General features: G+C 35.6%; 1 protein-coding gene across 2 annotated transcripts in view; it reads left to right on the top strand.

Annotated features, from left to right (window-relative positions):
* The first annotated feature begins 7,753 nt into the window (after positions 1 to 7,753).
* The window catches only part of LOC149169891 (membrane-anchored ubiquitin-fold protein 3-like), a 161,354-nt gene continuing 150,269 nt past the window's right edge, over positions 7,754 to 18,838 (top strand). The window contains exon 1 of one of the 2 annotated variants that reach the window (XM_089428845.1): positions 7,754 to 8,362. In XM_089428845.1, the coding sequence (XP_089284971.1) occupies positions 8,233 to 8,362 (130 nt within the window). In that variant the 5' untranslated portion in view covers positions 7,754 to 8,232. The remainder of the gene's footprint in view (positions 8,363 to 18,838) is intronic. The other variant, XM_089428846.1, reaches the window with a different exon arrangement.

Here is an 18,838-nt window from a genome sequence, read left to right on the forward strand (position 1 = left end):
TTTAGTTCACTCTTAAGAGTCAATGGTATAAGTTCAAAAGTAAAAATTATAACCTAAGTAGGGTATAGGTACAATATACTTTAAAAGGAATATCAAAAAATTGTCTTTGAATAGAAGTGATAAAAGTAATAAAAATACCCCATTATCATGTGTGAGCTTAGTGATCATTAAAAAAAGGTATTAACATGAGAGATGATAATTGTATATGCACACATGTGAACCCACATATAATATCCATATGAGAGAGGCTAAACAAAACCAAATACAATAACATTGTGTTTTTAGGTTAAAGGTTAAATGGTCTTTGGTTGACTTATTGTGTTTTTAGGTTAAAAGTTAAATGGTCTTTGGTTGAGTAAGTCAGGGTTAATCCTTGGCCATATGGTTAGATGTGCATATAGGAATTAATATTTCACTTGATCATTTATTATAAAATTGGTAATAAAAACTAGTTTATTAAATAAGTGATAAAAATAGTTTGTTTCACATGCCATTTGTTCTTGTGCATGTGTATTGGACCCAAATTCGATGTGCAACAATCTAAGCTTCATGTTCATAATTTCATCATTTACAAATGGTATTGTTACCACTTTGAAATATGTAGCACATATGATCGACATAGTTGATTTTAAATTTTAATAATAAGATGAATATTATAACTCTGCAAAATAAGATGAGAAACAAAGGCTCCTTCCAAACATGATCCTCATAAAAAGAATAGATAGCAAGTGTAAGCATTTCTCCTAGAAACTCTCAAATTCACATCTTAGTTTTAATATTATTTAATTATTATATACTTTTTTTATAAATGAAATATGGCAGGATTCCTCTCATAGCTCAAATAGTAACTTGGTCTCTTTTAGTTTGTAAGAGTTTGGAAGGTTGTGAGTTCAAATTCACTCATTGCCTATATAATTAGTATAGTGTCATGATCACTAGATCATGGTTTGATATGCCATACATTGACATGATATGGTTTGATGTGTTATAAAGTCTAAAGACAATTAGAACAAAATAATTGTGGAGGTTAATTGGTTTGGTATGCTACATAGTGTCATGCTAAGTATAAACCATGATTCCATATGTTATATAGTGTCAAGATCATTGGGGCAAAATGATTATGAAGGTCAATGTAACACCCTCCTCCCACATTTACCCAAGTTAACTAGGGTAAACATGTAACACAAGACTACTATGATGTGATTCAACTCCCCATGTATAGTTAAGGAAGTGGAACTGATAAAAAAAACCATTAGGACCTTCCACACATGCTGCAAAATCTTCAAGAGCCAACCAACCCTTCCAGGTGAGCAACCCCTGAGACAACTTGACATTTCACTGATATGGACCCCTTGTCGCTCCCATGACAAGTCATGCATGCGACTAAGGCCTTCCAGTTTCTCCCATAGCAAGGGCATGCCAACGAAAGTGCAATTTTTCATCTAGTTTTGAGCCAATGACCCCATGTTATATGCCACTTTTTCAGGGCCAGGACTCGAGCCACTGGCCAAAACTCCATGAATCTTTGAAAACTAATAAATGACATTGAAACAAAGGTATTAATGCAAACACTTGACTAAGGACTTAACCAGGCCCCTACTAGCCATGCCAGGCATTTCGTTAAACATGTCACTAATATGAAATCTACATGTCATGAAAACATATATGAGCATAGGGGTCTCATACTTATCTGAGATTCATAAAGAAGCATTGTTGCCCTATCACAATACTTTCATTATCATCTATTAGGTCATATATTAATTGTACATTAATTTTTTAATAAAAACATGTTGTGATCCCTAAACTGTCGTGGATATTCCACAGGATGGTTCGTCACAACAAATATGATAATAATATATTAAAATACTAAAATTTTACACTATTATAGTTTATTGAAATTTAAGATCTATGGATTTAACTGTAATTAGTGCATGCATGCGAATATAAATTATGAAGAAAAGTAGATAACGACAAAATAAGCTCACAAACACATAAGACACAAGATATGCTCTCTGGGAAACCCTTATGGGAGAAAACCCATCTGGAAGGTGAGGTCACTTCGCTCTCTTTCTCTGTCTGAAAATATTGCTGCAGGTATAAAGAAGTAATGTCTGTGGCCCATGTACTTCTACAGTGCACAAATCCTCTCTGTTTGCTTTACCTCCTATCTCTCATGGCTATCTTTGTTCAACTATGGAACAAAATGCTCTCGAAAGAATCAAATGCCTCTTCCTCCTAGTGGCCCGGTTATAACACAACTCGATAGCCTACTAGTGGTTAATTTTGACTACATCAACTCTTAACTAAAGTTACAATATAGACTCTTATAGAGTATTTTACATCACAAACACATGGCTAGCCCCTTTTCCATAAATATTGGGCGCTGGCGCAACATCCTTGCGAACTATTTGTGTGAAAACATGAAGGTCGACTTTTGAGTGACATAACATTTGCATACAGACTCCGATTGGCGCGCTTCTTGCGTCATTGGAAATATCTATTTGTATATAATATCATGAAAGGTGCTATCTTAAAGCGACAATTTTTTACCCCAAAAAAATGTCGTTTGATGCCTCAAAACGCTCCTGGAAGGTTTCAGACCCCCTTTCACCAAACTAGGTCCCGTAGGTGAAAATGGTCCCGTGAGATGATTCCTCCACTTTTTCCACTCCGAATGCATCGAGATGGATGACAAACAATATAATGATCCAATTTGTATCATTTTTTCCGGAGAAAGAAAATTCATAATTTCTATAAATAAGAAATTACATGTTGGATCCAATTTGTATCATGATGAGAGCCATACATCAATTTTGTCATAAAACATACTCATTACCAGCATATAACCAACAAAAGTAACACATATATAACAACCATAAAATCCACATTTAATCTAGTACATTTACACATGAATGCAAAATCCAACCAGGTTTGGGACTTCCACGAACCACCCGACCATTGATTGGCTGAACCAAATCTTTCTTTCAGCCAATCATCCCCATGCCATATTCCAAGCATGAATGCAGGACTCAAAACCACACCAAACCAGGTTTCCCTAGGCTTTACTGCAATCCCCACTGGATCACTAGGCCCTAAACAAGCATGGATGCCATCGAATTTCTCCACCTACACCATGAAAAATTTAACTTCCTCCTAGTCTCTAGGATTTACCATATATCCTGCCATACAACGGTCGAGGATTCCTAGGCCTAATCAAGGCTCCATTCTCCAAGCTTTACCATACATCCTTCCATTCATCGATCAAAGATTCCTAGGCCTGATCAAGGGCACACTCCTTTAGGCTTTATCGTATATCCCACCATTCACCGGTCAAGGATTCCTAGGCCCACCGAGGCACACAAAATATAGCTTTACCGCAATCCCACCTTCTCCGGTCCAGGGATTCTTAGGCCTTGTGTTCTTTCTTTCAGAGACCACCTCACTCAGTTTCGAAACTATCCGAAAATCCAACTCAACCAAATACAAGAGAACCCATCACACCATGGCTATTCGAAAATGGAAAGGCAAGGTTGAAGAACATTGTCACACATGGCAAAACCCATGCCAATGACAACAAGAGAACCAAGTACACACATGCATGTACCATGCATGCAAAATCTAGCAAGGAAATCACACATGCAAATCGATACCTGCAGATAATCCTGCTGTAGCCACTTGATCCTGCTCTTCCTTGCTTGATCTTTGCTTTCCTTTTGCCTTCTTGGTCCTTCCTTTGCTTTCCTTGATCTAATGCTAGAGTGCTCCAAGAAAACTCTAAGTGTCCAAGGGCGAGAGAGAGAGAGAGAATAGAGAGAGAGCTCCAAACTGAACTGACAAAATGGTACCAATTGATCCTCAGAAGCATTTTTATTAACGAGGCCTCTATTTTCTTCAATTTTCCATTATTTTCCTTCATTTTCCTCCTCACATGCAACCTGTGACCTTTCACCTTCATTTTCTCCTATTTTCCATTATTTTGATAAATTAGTTGCCAAAAATGTCGTTTTGCTTTTCCAAAGCCTTTGCCAATTTCTTTAGACATAATAAACCAAATGAACACCCTCACTAGATATTTTGCCCAACATTCAGTTTGGAATATGTGTCCCATGACCTTGGTTATTATTTTGTCTTTATTAACTTTATTACATTAAATTTTGACTAGAGCTGTTACCCTCAATGTCATAATTTCATATGTTATATAGTGTGGAGATTACTAGAAAAATATGATTATAAAAATCAATCAATTTAGTATAAATATAGACCATATGCTATACAATTTCAAAATAATTACAATAAAAGAATTGTGAAGTTACAACATGGTTTGGTATGCTATACAATATCACAATAAAATAATTGTGAAGATAGAGCATGGTTTGATATGCTATACAATGTCATGATAATTAAAATAAAATAATGGTGAAGGTCAATCTTATTCGGTACACTGTAATGTGTTTGGATAAAAAAAAACAATTATGAAGGTCAATCTCCCTATGAAAATTAAAATATAAACTAAATATTATAATTAATTAATATTCCATCTTTTACATTTCATAAACTAAATATTATAATTAACCTATCGTTTTCATCAAAATCATGTGTAAGTTGCACTTGACCCCACTATTTTACAAAAAGGGAAAGCATACTTCTTTACATAATTGGGAGATTATGGTGATAATTAGTGATATTGTTATATAATAAAGTATTATCCATATTACAAAATAGTAAAGAAGAACTATGAGAATGATGGTTGATAATAATTACTGATACTATGAATTAAACATGCATTATGTATTAATAATAAGAAGAATCATGAATAAATAAATAAATTAGGTTTTAGATATTTTAAAATAATAAAAATTATGGAAAACCTAAGTAAATAAATTATTATTATTATCAAATTTTTAATTACAATAAATAGTTATATAAAATTATAATAAATAGTTATATGAAATAACAAAATCCATATATGGTTTGTTTTAATATATTAAAAAAAATTATAACGATGAATTTAATAATTAATAGTGTAATGAAAAAAATTCAAATTATGAATTTTATTTAGTAAATTGAATTTAGTTCGTTACCTTCTTTATTTAAAATATATTATTTATTTATTTTATTTTTAATTTTGTTGTATTTTTTATTATATAATCTTGAAAGGTGTAGTTTAACTTATAGATGAAATGACATTTTTTATAACATTTTTCCTGGGTAATTTTAATCAAAATACGACAAAGGTTTTAAAAAAATTGAGTTTAAGTTGTATAATTTATATATTTTTAGTGTGTGCTAAATCCATTTATGCATTCAAAAATATATTTTAAATAACAAAAATTGATATTCTTGGTTGAAATTATATGGATTCTCCAAATAAAAACACTATTTTATCTATAAATTAGACTAGACTATTTTGAAATACTAATTTTTAATTTTGAATTTCATAACTCCTAATTTATTATACAATGCACAAAAAATGATTAAATTAAATAAAATTAAAATATATTTTGATTTCCATAAATTTATATATGCATATATAATTAAAAGATATTTTGATTTTCGTATATAAATATATGCATATGTAAAAAAACCAATAAAAATTATTTAACAACCTTTAATCTTCCAAAAGATTCAAACATTATAATATGAAACTACTTACTAGATATGACAATTTCACATTATTATTATTAGTTTTAACATTAAAAAATATATAGATTTGTATTAAAAGAAAGGCACAACTAAATTGGCTAGTGAGATAATACAAGAAAAAAGAAGTCCTAATTTGATGAAAATGCAACATGTTATCCAACCAACAAGGTTTCAGCCATAGAGTTTATTGGAATTAGTTACAACTTTTTTCCAAAAAAATGATATTTGTGTATATTCTATGAAAATATATTTATATGTAAAGAAAATTTCTATAACACTTTTAACAATTATCTTACTAAAGAGATGACTATTCTTCCAAATCAAAACCCTCCATTAATTGATAAATTATTTCTTTTTCTTAATTTCCTAGGGATTGAGAACACAAACATGTTGAGTTTGGAAGTTGTCGAGAGAGAACACTTATCAAAGTTCGAAAACGATAGATCTAAGTTCAATGTATTATTTTTCTAAAACTTGTATTTGCTTTTGTTTTTGTTGCTGCATTGGAATGTCCATTATCATTTTGTTCTAGAAACATGATGATGTTTTGTTTCATTTACTTTAGTAGTAATAGAAATTATGGATATTTTAGTCTTATTTATGAAAATTTTATGTTGTAGGAGAACTTTATGGGTTTTTTGAATTTCTCTTTGACATTTTGGATGGTGTACTTGCGAGTGCATATTGATAACAAGCAAACACAACTAGCCCAAGACTCATAAGATACCAAACTTATTTCCCTTGGTTTGTAGCCTAGCCAAACAACTATCCCTAAAAACCAAGAAGACAGAGTTTCGATGACAAGCTAAGGACTTTGCCTATATCATACTTGATTTTATCCAAAAAGCTATAAATTTTGAAGCAATTTACCTTGTTCCTCTAGATCGACTTGATTACTATGTTTTGACTTGTAAACCCAAATCCCACCTATGTTAGAGGAAGAGATCCATATCTTTATACCACCAGAAATACAATAACTTGAACATATTAGAGGCTTGAATTGAATTGGCCTCACCCCTTTGCCTATTAAAAATTAAGATAATTGACTTAATATGCCCTCATCATAAGTCTGGCTATCATATAACACATATAAGTATGGCAATATTAACATAATTGTTATCTTATATTTTAGGGTTCCTTAGGCCATGTAAAAACTTAGTTTCCTCAAACCAACAAGTTCTTTCTTGATTCTTGTGATAAGTGTAGTAAGCTTATCATAATTTAGAGTTTTGTTGCTATTCATAAATTGAATAATAATAAAGGAATCTCTTATAATGATAATAGATCTCATAATCGGGTCTGGAGTATGCCTTAAAACTTCTTCTGCTGGGGTAAGAGCTCGTCTTCCTCAGACGTATGGAAACAGGTTAATGACCCAAGACCTAGAGACATCTCGCATGAGTGAAAGCCCTAAAACTGCTTCTGCTGGGGTAAGAGCTCGTCTTCCTCGGACGTATGGAAACAGGTTAACGACCCAAGACCCAGAGACATCTCGCATGAGTGAAAGCCTGCCCTCTTACCGACCACTAACGGGTTATTCCAAGTGGCGTGATTTTCCTTGAATAATGATGATGAGTCAACCAACATTTGGGGATTTTAGTGAAAATCATTGTCCTCATTGCTAACTAATTTGACATCTAAATATGATAAGTTTTCCCACCTTACAAAAAATTAATAAATCTCCTAATAAAAATATTTACTTTGTAAAAAAATAATAAATATCTTAATAAAAACATTTATTTTATAAAAAGATAATAAATCTCCTAATGAAAACATTTATTTTATAAAAAGATAATAAATCTCCTAATAAAAACTTTTATCTTAATCACGGTTTATCATTTCACAATAAAACATTTTACTATTTTACCCATAAAGCAAAGAGGAAAGAGATTTTTAAAATATTCAAAAACGTATTTTAAATCCTTGAAAAGGAAAGAGAGGACAGCCAATCACATATTCTGTTGTGCAACAAATTAACTAGAGTATACGAAAAGAAGACTTCTACCCCGCAAAGGCTGCAACGCCAAATCAACTGTAACTTGGTCCCACTCGAGACCGTGGCTTATTTTAAGTAAAACCTTTGACACGTTCAATCATTGCGCCTCCGATTTCCATTTTAATCTCAGACGGTATAAAATGCAAGGAATGTGTAATTTTCTGGCTTTTAATTTTTTGAAGCGCGGAGCTCTAACGGTGGGAATTGGCACGGCAGACGGTTCATTGACCATTCGCCAAGGAGCCACCGGCCTCCATTAAATTAAACTTTGGGGACTTGTTCCAATTATGCTCCCCTGTTTTGCCTTTTAGATGAGTACGGGCGCGATTGATTGTTCATTTTGCTTGCAGTAACGCGGAAACCCTACTTGAATTGAATTGGCCGTTCATAGTCCTCAACGGCCTGACTTTGAGTGATTTAGTGATCAATTGGGATGTTAAGTGAAAGAATGCAGCCTTGAATTGGTTACCCATAGTCATCGATGCCCTGAATTTGAGTGATTTATCGATAGAATGCCCTGTTAAAATCATTCCAATTGGAACTGAAAGAATGCAAAGTTATTGATACTGGGAGAAAAATTTATAGGTGTGAAAATGGCAGTGGAGGAATCGGTGGAGCTCAAGTTTCGACTGTACGATGGCACTGATATCGGCCCCAACAAATACGCCCCTGCCACCACCGTTGCTTCTCTTAAGGAAAGGCTAATTGCTCAATGGCCGGCAGGTAGGATAGCTGCCTTTTCCCTTCAATTTTTAAGTGTTCCTTTTTGCATACGGTTCACAAATGAAAATATATAGAATATTAAAGCCCACCTAGTTGGGTCAATATTGTGCAGAGTTCCGTTCTTATTCATGATTTATTTAGTTTTGTTGTTGGGTAGCTAGATGAGGCCAATGTTTAGATTTAGCATCGTGCTAACCATTATCATTATTCAATTTGGTTTCTACCATAGTTGTCCATCCGTTTAGATATGGAAAACTATTAATATCATTCAATTTGGTTCCCCAAAAAGTCGCCCAGGACTTGCACCTGGTCCAACCAGTGTTGTATGCATGGTCACAAATTCAAAGTGACATGCACCTGCCCAGCCAGTTTTTCCTTTCCTTTTTATTTATTTTTTAGAATGATATCTTATTTTAACTAATAATAATAATCTAATAAGGTCATGGCTTTCTCAGACACCTAATTGATGTAAGATATCCTTTGCTGGCGGGGCAACGGATTTCTATGGAGATGCTTTAATTTCATTTTGATTTGAATCTGTCATATACAAGGGGAAAACACATGTTAACTGATAGGTTTACTTAAACAAACACATAACACATATTCTTAACTGATAGGTTTACTTAAACAAACACATATTCTTAATTGATAAGCCCACTTAAGCAAGCACATGTTCTTAACCGATAAGCTCACTTAAGCTATATTTTAAGAGGACCACTCCCTTCTAGTCTAAACCCCACAGGTGCACATATTCTATTCCCCTTCCATTTTAAACCTGTGACCTCCAAAGAGAGAATACACATTCTTATCTGCTAAGTCCCCTTAAACTGCTCGTTTCATGGGTGCTGTTGTACAACTCACGTCGCTTGATATTGCAACCTAATTTATCGTTAGGATGCTCGGTGCTGCTCAATTTCTCGTTTCACTCCAATCATGGATCTACTTTTGAAATGTTATTATTTTGTATGGAGATGGTAATTATACAAGGTAGCTAGTGTGCCTCTGCAGGTGTGCTAGTTTTCTGTGCGTCGGGGAAGGAGGGTGTGCGCCACTTATAGCTACATTTATTTTTTGATAAATAAAAATTACAAAATTATTCGACAGAAAAGAAAGAAGATTAACAGTTACAGATTTACAAACCCCGAGCTTCAACCGTGTATTTCCCACAGCCAAAAAGTTCCGGCTCTGAAACATCAACAAACCAAAGAAGATTAACTTGAAGTCGTACAACATTAAACATCCTATCAAACGAAAAGGGATGCATAAAAAATGTTGGAGACTGGAAACACGAGTTAAAATCTGTCAAAGTGGGGGAAGTAAACTTCGGTGTAGAGGAAATATCCGCAGATTCTGAAGCATTATTGCAAAACATATATACCAACTTGCCACAACGATACCAGTGTTCGGAAAACGATTAAAGAATGTGGAATCTCGGTTTGAAATACTGTTAATTGATTAACCATTGTCTCTCCAATTTTGTGCCTCTAAATGTGTCACAGGTTTTGCTATAATGGCTAGAATTACCATTTTGGAGAAGAGACACACCACTATAAAATGTACAGTTATGTCGACTATGGAACATATGTGGGTCATTCATAGAGGTTGAAACAGGGCAAGCTTTTAGTTGGATGGTTTGATTTTTTTGAACACTGAACATCAACGTACATAACTGTGAACATTCTTTAACATAGATGCCCAGTAAAAGTGTCTTTGAAGATGCCAAATATTGCTCTAAAGTATCCTTGGTAATTTGGTAAGAGGGGAAGTTAACTTATGTGGGCAAGAGCTTATAATAGTGTCATCCGGGACATATATTTGTCTTAGATTGTACAACGTCCCATCTTGAAGGATATAATTAAGAAAAGGTTCCTGGTTGGTCCTGTTCGGTTGCTAACGCTACTATAATGAGTCTATCCGTCAACATGTGAAATATAATGATGCAACTCTTTGCAATCAATTTAATAGCTACATTACGTATCCATAATGTAGGGTGGCCAGGGAAGCTGGCTACTACTAAATGTGTTATCTTTTCCAGATTAGCAATCACATCAGCATTAAAGTAAACTGCAGATAGAACATAAACATAAATCGCAGAAGACATGCCAAGACGAGAGGACACAAGATGTGGCGCTAGCCAGGGAAAAACCCCAATGTGGGGAAACCCTTCGTCAAATTTTCTTATATGTTCTCCAATAGTTCAGTAGAGAGAGAGAGATAGTACATTTACAACAGAAGTCAACACTTCGACTTTCTATATCTACATGAGATCAGTTGAAGACATGCTGCTTCAACTGATTCTCCAAGGTGACTCCTTCACCTATCATTGTGCTGCATCTCGTCCACTTGCTGCACCTCACTGTGTTGCACCATGCTGCACTCATCATCACAGTGCTGGACCTAATGACCATGCTATGCACTTCATGTTGCTGCTCCTGTCATTGTGCTGCTCCAATCACTGAGCTGCTCTCATCACGGATCTGCACCCAATGTTGTACTCATCACTGATCTGCACTCAATGCTGCACCATCACTGATCTGTACTCAATGACTGCTATGCTGCACTTCACTGCTGTCTCTAATACCATGCTGCATCCAACTGCTGCATCTAACCAAGCTATCTAACATGCTGACCACAGAAGTAGTCACATTAACCTTCAATCCTTATCCTTGTGCAACCTTTAACACAATATGCTGCTGGCTATGGCCTGCGGCCTAGCCCAGCAGCAAGCAAGGTTGTCATACAGTACCCAGCTATTACCCTTGAAAACAATGTCTATCAATCAGCCTTATTGCTGTACAGTCATGCCCAGAACAGATCTCAAATATGTCACGCTGTCATCTACAGCAATGTGACTTAAATGCTGATTAAATACTTCCTTTTGCTGCGGCATAGGACCACTTCTTCTTGCTGTGACTTAGGTCTTTGTATGCCGCTGATTAGGGCCTCTTCTATTGCGGCTAAGAGCTGTGTATAAGGCCTTTTTCACGATGGCAAATAGAAGCTAGATGAGGGCTGCCAATTAGGTTGACAGCGTGTCTCCTCACTGCTGCTAGGGCTTCATTCTTCCACTAGACAGCATATAGAAGTCTTCTCAATACAGTGGCTAGAGTCCCCATTATGACAGCGAATTAGGTGCTTTAAGGATTGCGGATTAGGAGCCACTCAAACATCAGATCAAGGTTCTCTTTTGCTGCGTTTTGAGGATCACTTGTGACAGCAAATCATGACCTGCGGCTAGGGTATTTAGGACAGCGTATGAGGGCTTATCCTTCAGCTGTGTGTAGGCTTCTTTTTACTGCGGCTAGGGCTCCCTCTAGTACTCCTTAGATCTGCATTGAAGCTCCTTAGACTAGAGAGCCTTTTCTGGACAGCGTTGAGGGCTTATACTTTACTTCCTCCCTTGACTGTGGCTAGGGCATGTATCCCTGCGGCTAGGGCACCTCCAAGATTCCTCCTTTAGGGCTGTGTAGAAGGCACCTTCATGACAGCCTATAGGATAGGGCATCCTCTAGGGCAGTGTATCCTCTTTAGGTCTCTACTCCCACCAAAACCCAAAGACAGGTGGAGAGGAAGAGATCACCAAGAAGATGAGTGTCTAAATGACTTGGAGTCCTCCTTTATTTATGCTAAAACATTGAGCACAAGTGGGGTTTATTTGGTCGCTGGCCGACCTTGACGAATTGTCCCATAACACAAATAAATTCATATCTCCATGAATACTTATCGGAATCGAATGATCTTTAGATCAATCCTACACCTCTCGATGAGAGGGATCCAAAAAAAATATCAGCTGCCATTAATAAGATGACCCACATGGAGTTTGGCCCTAGTTGCCAATTTTAACAAAATGAAACAACTGCAAATAGGTTGTCCATTCCATATGGTGATATTATTGTATTTTATATTGTTAATCTAAGGATTTAAGTCATCCGTTGAAAGCGTAATAGCATATTTGTATATGAATATGAATTCAAATACTATGTTGTATAGAAAAATATGTAATGAAAAATAATATCTCATAGATACCAAAATATGCATTTTGCTCTAAATCTTAGAAGATTTTTGTAGTCAAGATTGTGTTGAAGTTTATAGTTGCTTTGGAAGGTTTTTTGCCTAGGTTTGCTGTCTTAGCATGTGGAGGATGAGTTATTGCCTCTTTAGGTGCTTGCTTGGTGGAGTAAGTGTTTTATGTCTTATTTCCTAAAACTAACTTAAGAAAAGTACAATAATTAAAGTTAATTAATATTTGTGGATTATTAAGTCATTTTCTAAGGATAAATAAAATAATTTAAGTGACTTAGAAATGATCTCAACCATTGATCTCTAAGATCTTATAGAAGGGAGATTAGGGTTAGGGATCTAGGCGTATTGAAGATTATAAAAATAAGCCCAAGGGAGAGGTGAAGACACAAGAGAGGAGACACAACTAGAGAAATTGATTTTCTCTGGTGTGAGTGGCTTAGTAGATTGAAGCACAGAGGAGGAAGACTACATGAGGATTTGAGGGCATATTTGGGAGGTGGAATTGCTGGAGATTGCAGGGTCAAGTTGCTGAAGAGAGAGGGAGGTCGATTTGATTGGAGAAGCCGATTTGCTAGGGTTGAATTTCCTGAGGTGCAGTGGCAGCTTGAAGGGAAGGCGCAGGGTCGATTTGTTGGTAAATTGTTGGGCCGAAATTCTCTAGGCCGAGTTCCTTCAGAGGTCGATTTCTAGGAGGTTGAATTCCTTGGTCCGAATTCATCTAGTGGGGGTTGAGTTACAAGTTCCAGTAAATGTATTTTTCCGTGTAATTCTCAGTGGGTCGAAAACCTTGATTTTCCATATTATTGAATGACGAAGAATTGTTGTTGGTATTTATCTATTGCAATGTGTGATTGATCTCTCCTATTTTTTATTTTTTTCATTGCATATATTTCTAGAGGTTAAAATATCGGTGAGTTTATTTTTCGGCAATTCATAATTTATTTGGTCAATTAAATGAATAATTGGGAATAAATAATTGTCATCAGAAAATAAATTTTGGTTGGTATTAGGAGATTTAACGTGGTATTAGAGCTTTCTAGATAACTTTGAGAGAGAGATCTGAGATCATGAGGGTTTGCAACAACAAGTTTCTTCTTTTTACAACAACACAATTATTTTTAAATTTTGCAGCTGGGGTTTTGTGGTCAAGGTCGGTTTCTGAAGGTGGCATCACTAAGTAGTTTGCGATATGAAGACAAGTTGGATGGGCTGCTAACTTCGGTCTTTGGAAGGAGCAAATTACCATGATTCTAAAAATGAATGGTTTGTGGGATTTTGTGAACACAGACATTCGGGTTCCTTCAGATCCAAACCTAGTGATCGAGCATGATCTCAAGGATATGAAAGTAAGGTGTATAATTTTGGATGGTGTGAGGGATCATATAATTCCTCACATATCAGGAAAGGACACGACACGTCAAATGTGGATAGCCCTAACCGGTCTTTACTAGAGCACAAACGAAAACAGAAAGATGGTGTTGCGGAAGAAATTAGACAACATTAGTATGAACAGATCCAAGACTAAAACGTCTTAACTCACGAGGATCCAACAAGCTTGTGATGAGCTTTCAGCTATTGGGGAAACTGTGAAAGATTCAGAGTTGGTGAAGATAGCTCTGAAGGTTTTCATTAAGCATTGGACCACCTTTGTGGATGGGATTCTTGCTAGGCAACATCTTTCTGATTGGAGCTGGTTGTGGGATGACTTCATCCGGAAGGAGATCTAGGAGAACTCATTGACTAGAGGATAGTGAAGGAGTAGTGAGGAGAAATATGAGCTTGCTTTTGCTGCACAAGTGAAAAAGGGCAAAGGAAAGGCCAAGCAGAGCCAAAGTAGAGGTGGACCTTCATAGAGTAAAAAGGAGAAGGACATGAGCAAAGTCATGTGCTTTGTTGAGAAATTGTAGCTCATGAGGTCTTCTTCCATGTTATGATGTCTATCATAGGGGTCATTAAAGTTGTCTCTCTAGGAAATGAAATTTTTAATATAAAGTGATTTTATGGTATAAAAGTGAGTTTTTGTACTTTATATTATAAAAAGTGACTTTTTGTAAGTAATGACTTAAAAGTGCATTTAAAGAGAAAATTAAATAAAGTATATTTAATGTGAGATAAAATGCTATCCCTAGATTTAATCTAATTTGAGCCATTGAAAACGTGATTAGAGAAGTTATGAGAGAAAAAGTATAATTTTTTTTAGAGAGAAAGACATTAGTGAGAGATTCACATGAGGAGAGAGAGAGCATTCATGAGTTCATTGAATGAAGAGAGAGAAGAGGAATAGAAGAGGAAGACCCGAGTGGAAGAGAAGGTTAGCAAAGAAGGGTGCAAACTTCAAGGAGGGAAGCTTGCATCCCAAGGCAAGACTGTACAACAGTATTCAAGCATGTTTTCCAATGAAAATTGTACAATGGTAATTGCTGTACTTGACTGTACTTTCTAGGCACAAAAATCTAGGATTTTAGGAATAGAAAAAGAGAGGGCCGTACAATATTAATCGCTGTAATCTAGGATTTTAGGAATAGAAAAAGAGAGGGCCGTACAATATTAATCGCTGTAGTAGACTGTAATTTTTTGAGTTGAAAATTTGAAATGGGCACAACAAACGAGGAGTCTAGTAGGCACAAATTTCAAGCGAAAATTTGCTTGGATAATGAGATAAGTTTGACTATATTTTTATACTGCTGTAATTTCCTATATGCTCAAGCAAAAATAAAGATCTCTTTCTCTGGGTTTTCCCCTACGGGGGTTTTGCCCTAATTTTTGTGTTTATTTTTCGTGAAGTTACATTTATGATTTCCAGTTCAGTAGTTAGTAAGAGATTCATTGTGTTTATTGTTCTAAGTTTAGTTAATGAGCAACAAGAATCATTAAACTGTGTATAACTTAGTGAAACAACAAATCAAGATTGGGTCTATAAAATTTACATGGTATTAGAGCTAGTCTGAAAGAGGGAAAAACAGAGAAGTAACAAGAAAACAAAAATACACGAGGTAATGGGTGTTACTTGAGTAGAAGGGGAACAATTTTTCATTGAGTTGCTTGTCAATTGAGTAAAGTCATGGCTTCAGGTTTGAGGGTAGAAGATAGGTTAGAAGGGATTGATAACTTTAGTTCTTGGAGGGAGAGAATAGTTTCTATGTTTGATGAGAATGAGGTTTGGAAATAGTTGAGAAGGTGGTGACCATACCTATGGATGCTACACTCTTAGTAGACTTCAAGAAGAAAAAGACTGATTCTTGATGGCATTAAGGATCACGTCATTTCTCATGTGAGAGGAAAGAAGTATGCTTTCGAGATGTGGGAAGCATTAACTAACATATACCCAAGCTCAAATGAAAATAGGAAAATGGTTTTAAGAGAGAAGCTGAAAGCATAAAATGACCAAGACTGACAATGTTACTTCATACCTTATCAAAATCACTCAGGTGAGGGATGAGTTAGCTACCATAGATGAGACTATACCACCTACAGAGTTGGTCAAGACTGCCTTAAGTGGCCTTCCTAAGAGTTGGAAGTTTTTGTTGAGGGCATCATTGCATGGGAGAATCTTCCCTCATGGGAAAGATTGTGGGACGATTGTATACAAAATGAAATAAGGAGGAACATGTTGAGATATGTAACTAGGTTGGGTCTTCATAATGTCTAATGTAATATTGATTTTATGTATTTTATGTAAAGAGATTTTTTTATTATTACTTTTAGCATGGGTTTCATCCTCAAGGTCCATTTATTTATAGGTCAAAGCACCCATTGTGTGCTTCTAGGGTTTTGTCATAGAGTCTAGAAGTCGAAAAGTCATTCTCATATGTAATAAGACCCTATTGGGCATTTTGTATCAAGTCAAAGAATTTATTATGAGTCAAAAGAGTCAAAAGTCTCCCTTCAAGACCAAGTCAGCCTGCAAGAAGACAAATTGGCCTACAGAGATGAAGGCAGCCTCGTTAGGGCTATTCGAGCCTCACAAGAAGCCTATATATAAAGAAACTCGACCTCATTTGAAGATCTCATCCAAGCAAGTTCAATTAAAAAGGAAGAAGCACGACAAGAAGAAAAGAACAAAGAGAAAGAGTGAAAAAGCTAGGAGAGATAAAATTGAAGTTTTGGGCCTCTATCTCTCACACGCGCAAAAACTAGGGCATCTTGCAACTCAAGAAGTTGAAGTTTGGTGTCAAGAAGATCAATTTTGGATGCCGAATACTTAAGAAGAAAGAAGCACCCTAAGCGAAGGAGAGAGAAGGTCTATTTTACCATCTTTTCCCACACATGTGAATTAGGGTTTTTGCAGCAAGGTCTAAATCTGCAGTCAAAAAGTTGCAAGTTTGAGCTTGTGATCAGAAGAGAAGTTGCAACACTTTTGGAGAAGCTTGACTTGGGTTGACTTTGTAAAAGAGAAGTTCATCTACAAGAATGTCTTGGAATTCGTCATTTGAAGATTTTATAAGAAGAGAAGAATTCTTGTGGGTTTTCCTCTCTAGGAGAGGTTTTGGCCTTGGCTAGCAACCTATATCTTGTGTCCACTTGTTCTATTGATCTTCATAGTTTGTCAGCTATTTGATGATAAATAACACTATAATAATCAAGCAAAGAAGAAGCTAATTACAAATACTACAAGTTGAAGTAAAAGAACATAAAAAGCAGTGATCAAGTTAAGGGAAATCACCCTAATCTAGCTGTCATAGATTTCAAGATGGTTTCAGAGCTAAGGTGACAAGAACAGGCAGCTTGAAGATCACTCAATTAAAGAAGGATACATAAGGGCCAAATACAAGAAGAAGAGTAGCAAGGAGGACTACTCATCACATCACAAAGATTATCATTTTGAAGGAAGAACTCTTGGAAGAAGAAGAAAACCTCAAGGACCCTACCTCCATTCAAAGAAAGAAGGACTTTACACACTTGGAAGCCTCCACATTCTACATTATCAACCAAAGGAAGCAAGAAGATCACTTCAATATCATCAAAGAAATCAAAGTGATGTCCCTCATATTGAAGGAAAGAGCATATCTCAAACATCCTTGAAGGAAGAAGAAGCATTGTCATTCTTGAAGAAGGAAGATCATCATCAAGAAAGGCATCTAGTGGAAGAGATCATCATCAAGGAGGCATCTTCGTTTGACAAGTAAGTACTTTATATTTCATGTCTTAATCTACAAACCAAATGACTTCATTCTGCAAGGAGAATAATAAACTTGTTGGGACATTGAACTACCTTGCATGTAAAGTTAGTGAATATGTCAAGGGCTCAATCTCCAAACCTTCACAAGAGCAATCTCAAGCACTATCAAAGATTATGAAAGGAGGAATAAGGGCTTAAAGAATCCTTATTGAATCAATTAATGATTCTCTCATTCCCTATGTAGCAAAATTAAAGACATCAAAAGAGATCTATGACAAGTTGATGGAGTTGTTCTTTGTAAGTACTACAGAGGAAATAATATCTTTAAGAACAAAACTATACAAGATGAAAGTATTAAAGGAAGAAGGGGTAGCCTCATATCTCATGAAGGTATCTAGCCTCATATCTCATGAAGGTATCTCAAATAAGAGATCAACTACAAGAGCTAGGAGAAACAATGTCAGATCCAGAGATGACCACTCTTGTACTCAATGCATTACCAGATGAATGGGGCAACTTTGTATCAAGCATCTATGGAAAGAAGGAAGCCACTCCATTCAGTAATCTGTGGTCATTATGTAAGATTGAAGAAACTAGATTAAAGGCAAAGAATGATGTTGGATCAAATGAGCAAACACAAGCATATGCAACTATGACAAGGAGGAAAGGGAAATTTGGAAAGTTTGAGCCTCGAAAGAAATTTCAAAAGAAAATTGACATGTCTAAGATTCAGTGCTATGAATGTAATGAATATGGGCACTTCAAGAGGAATTGTCCTAAACTCAAGAAGGGCAACAAGAAAAGAAAAGAAAGAAGTGAAGCCCATGTGACCGAAGAAGTAGAAGAATCAAAATAAAAGAAGTCAAAGAAGGAAGAGGTCAAAAACCTATACTATTGAAGGTCTCAGATACATTTAGTATATTTTTAGTATATAAAAGTTAACAAGTCATGGTAGGATGCATTGCAGTCATGATAAGATGCATTATAACATAATTGTATGACATCATATTAGAAGCATGAAAGGATAGCTGAAGTAGCAGTTTGTGTGGTTGAAGCAAGTCATCTAGCAAGATAGGAAGATAAGAGTTTGTCACACCTCATCATCATTAGAAAGAAGCATTTCAGAATAAGGAACATCAAGGTCCTCCTTTGGAATATTTGTTAAAAGGTTCACCTCTACTTAGAAGAAGCAAGTGTCACATAGTCTACATTCCACCTACTGTGGAATCCACAGTTTAGAAGGATGAAGGTATGGTACAAGAGAAATGCAACATGCCAATTTAGTTGAAACCTTTTCATCTTCAATCAAAGAAAGAAAAGATGCTGAAGGAAGC

Source organism: Pinus tabuliformis, chromosome 4_2, assembly GCF_031772625.1.
Source record: "Pinus tabuliformis cultivar Carrire ecotype Pingquan chromosome 4_2, CPIR1, whole genome shotgun sequence".
Taxonomy (NCBI): Eukaryota; Viridiplantae; Streptophyta; class Pinopsida; order Pinales; family Pinaceae; genus Pinus; species Pinus tabuliformis.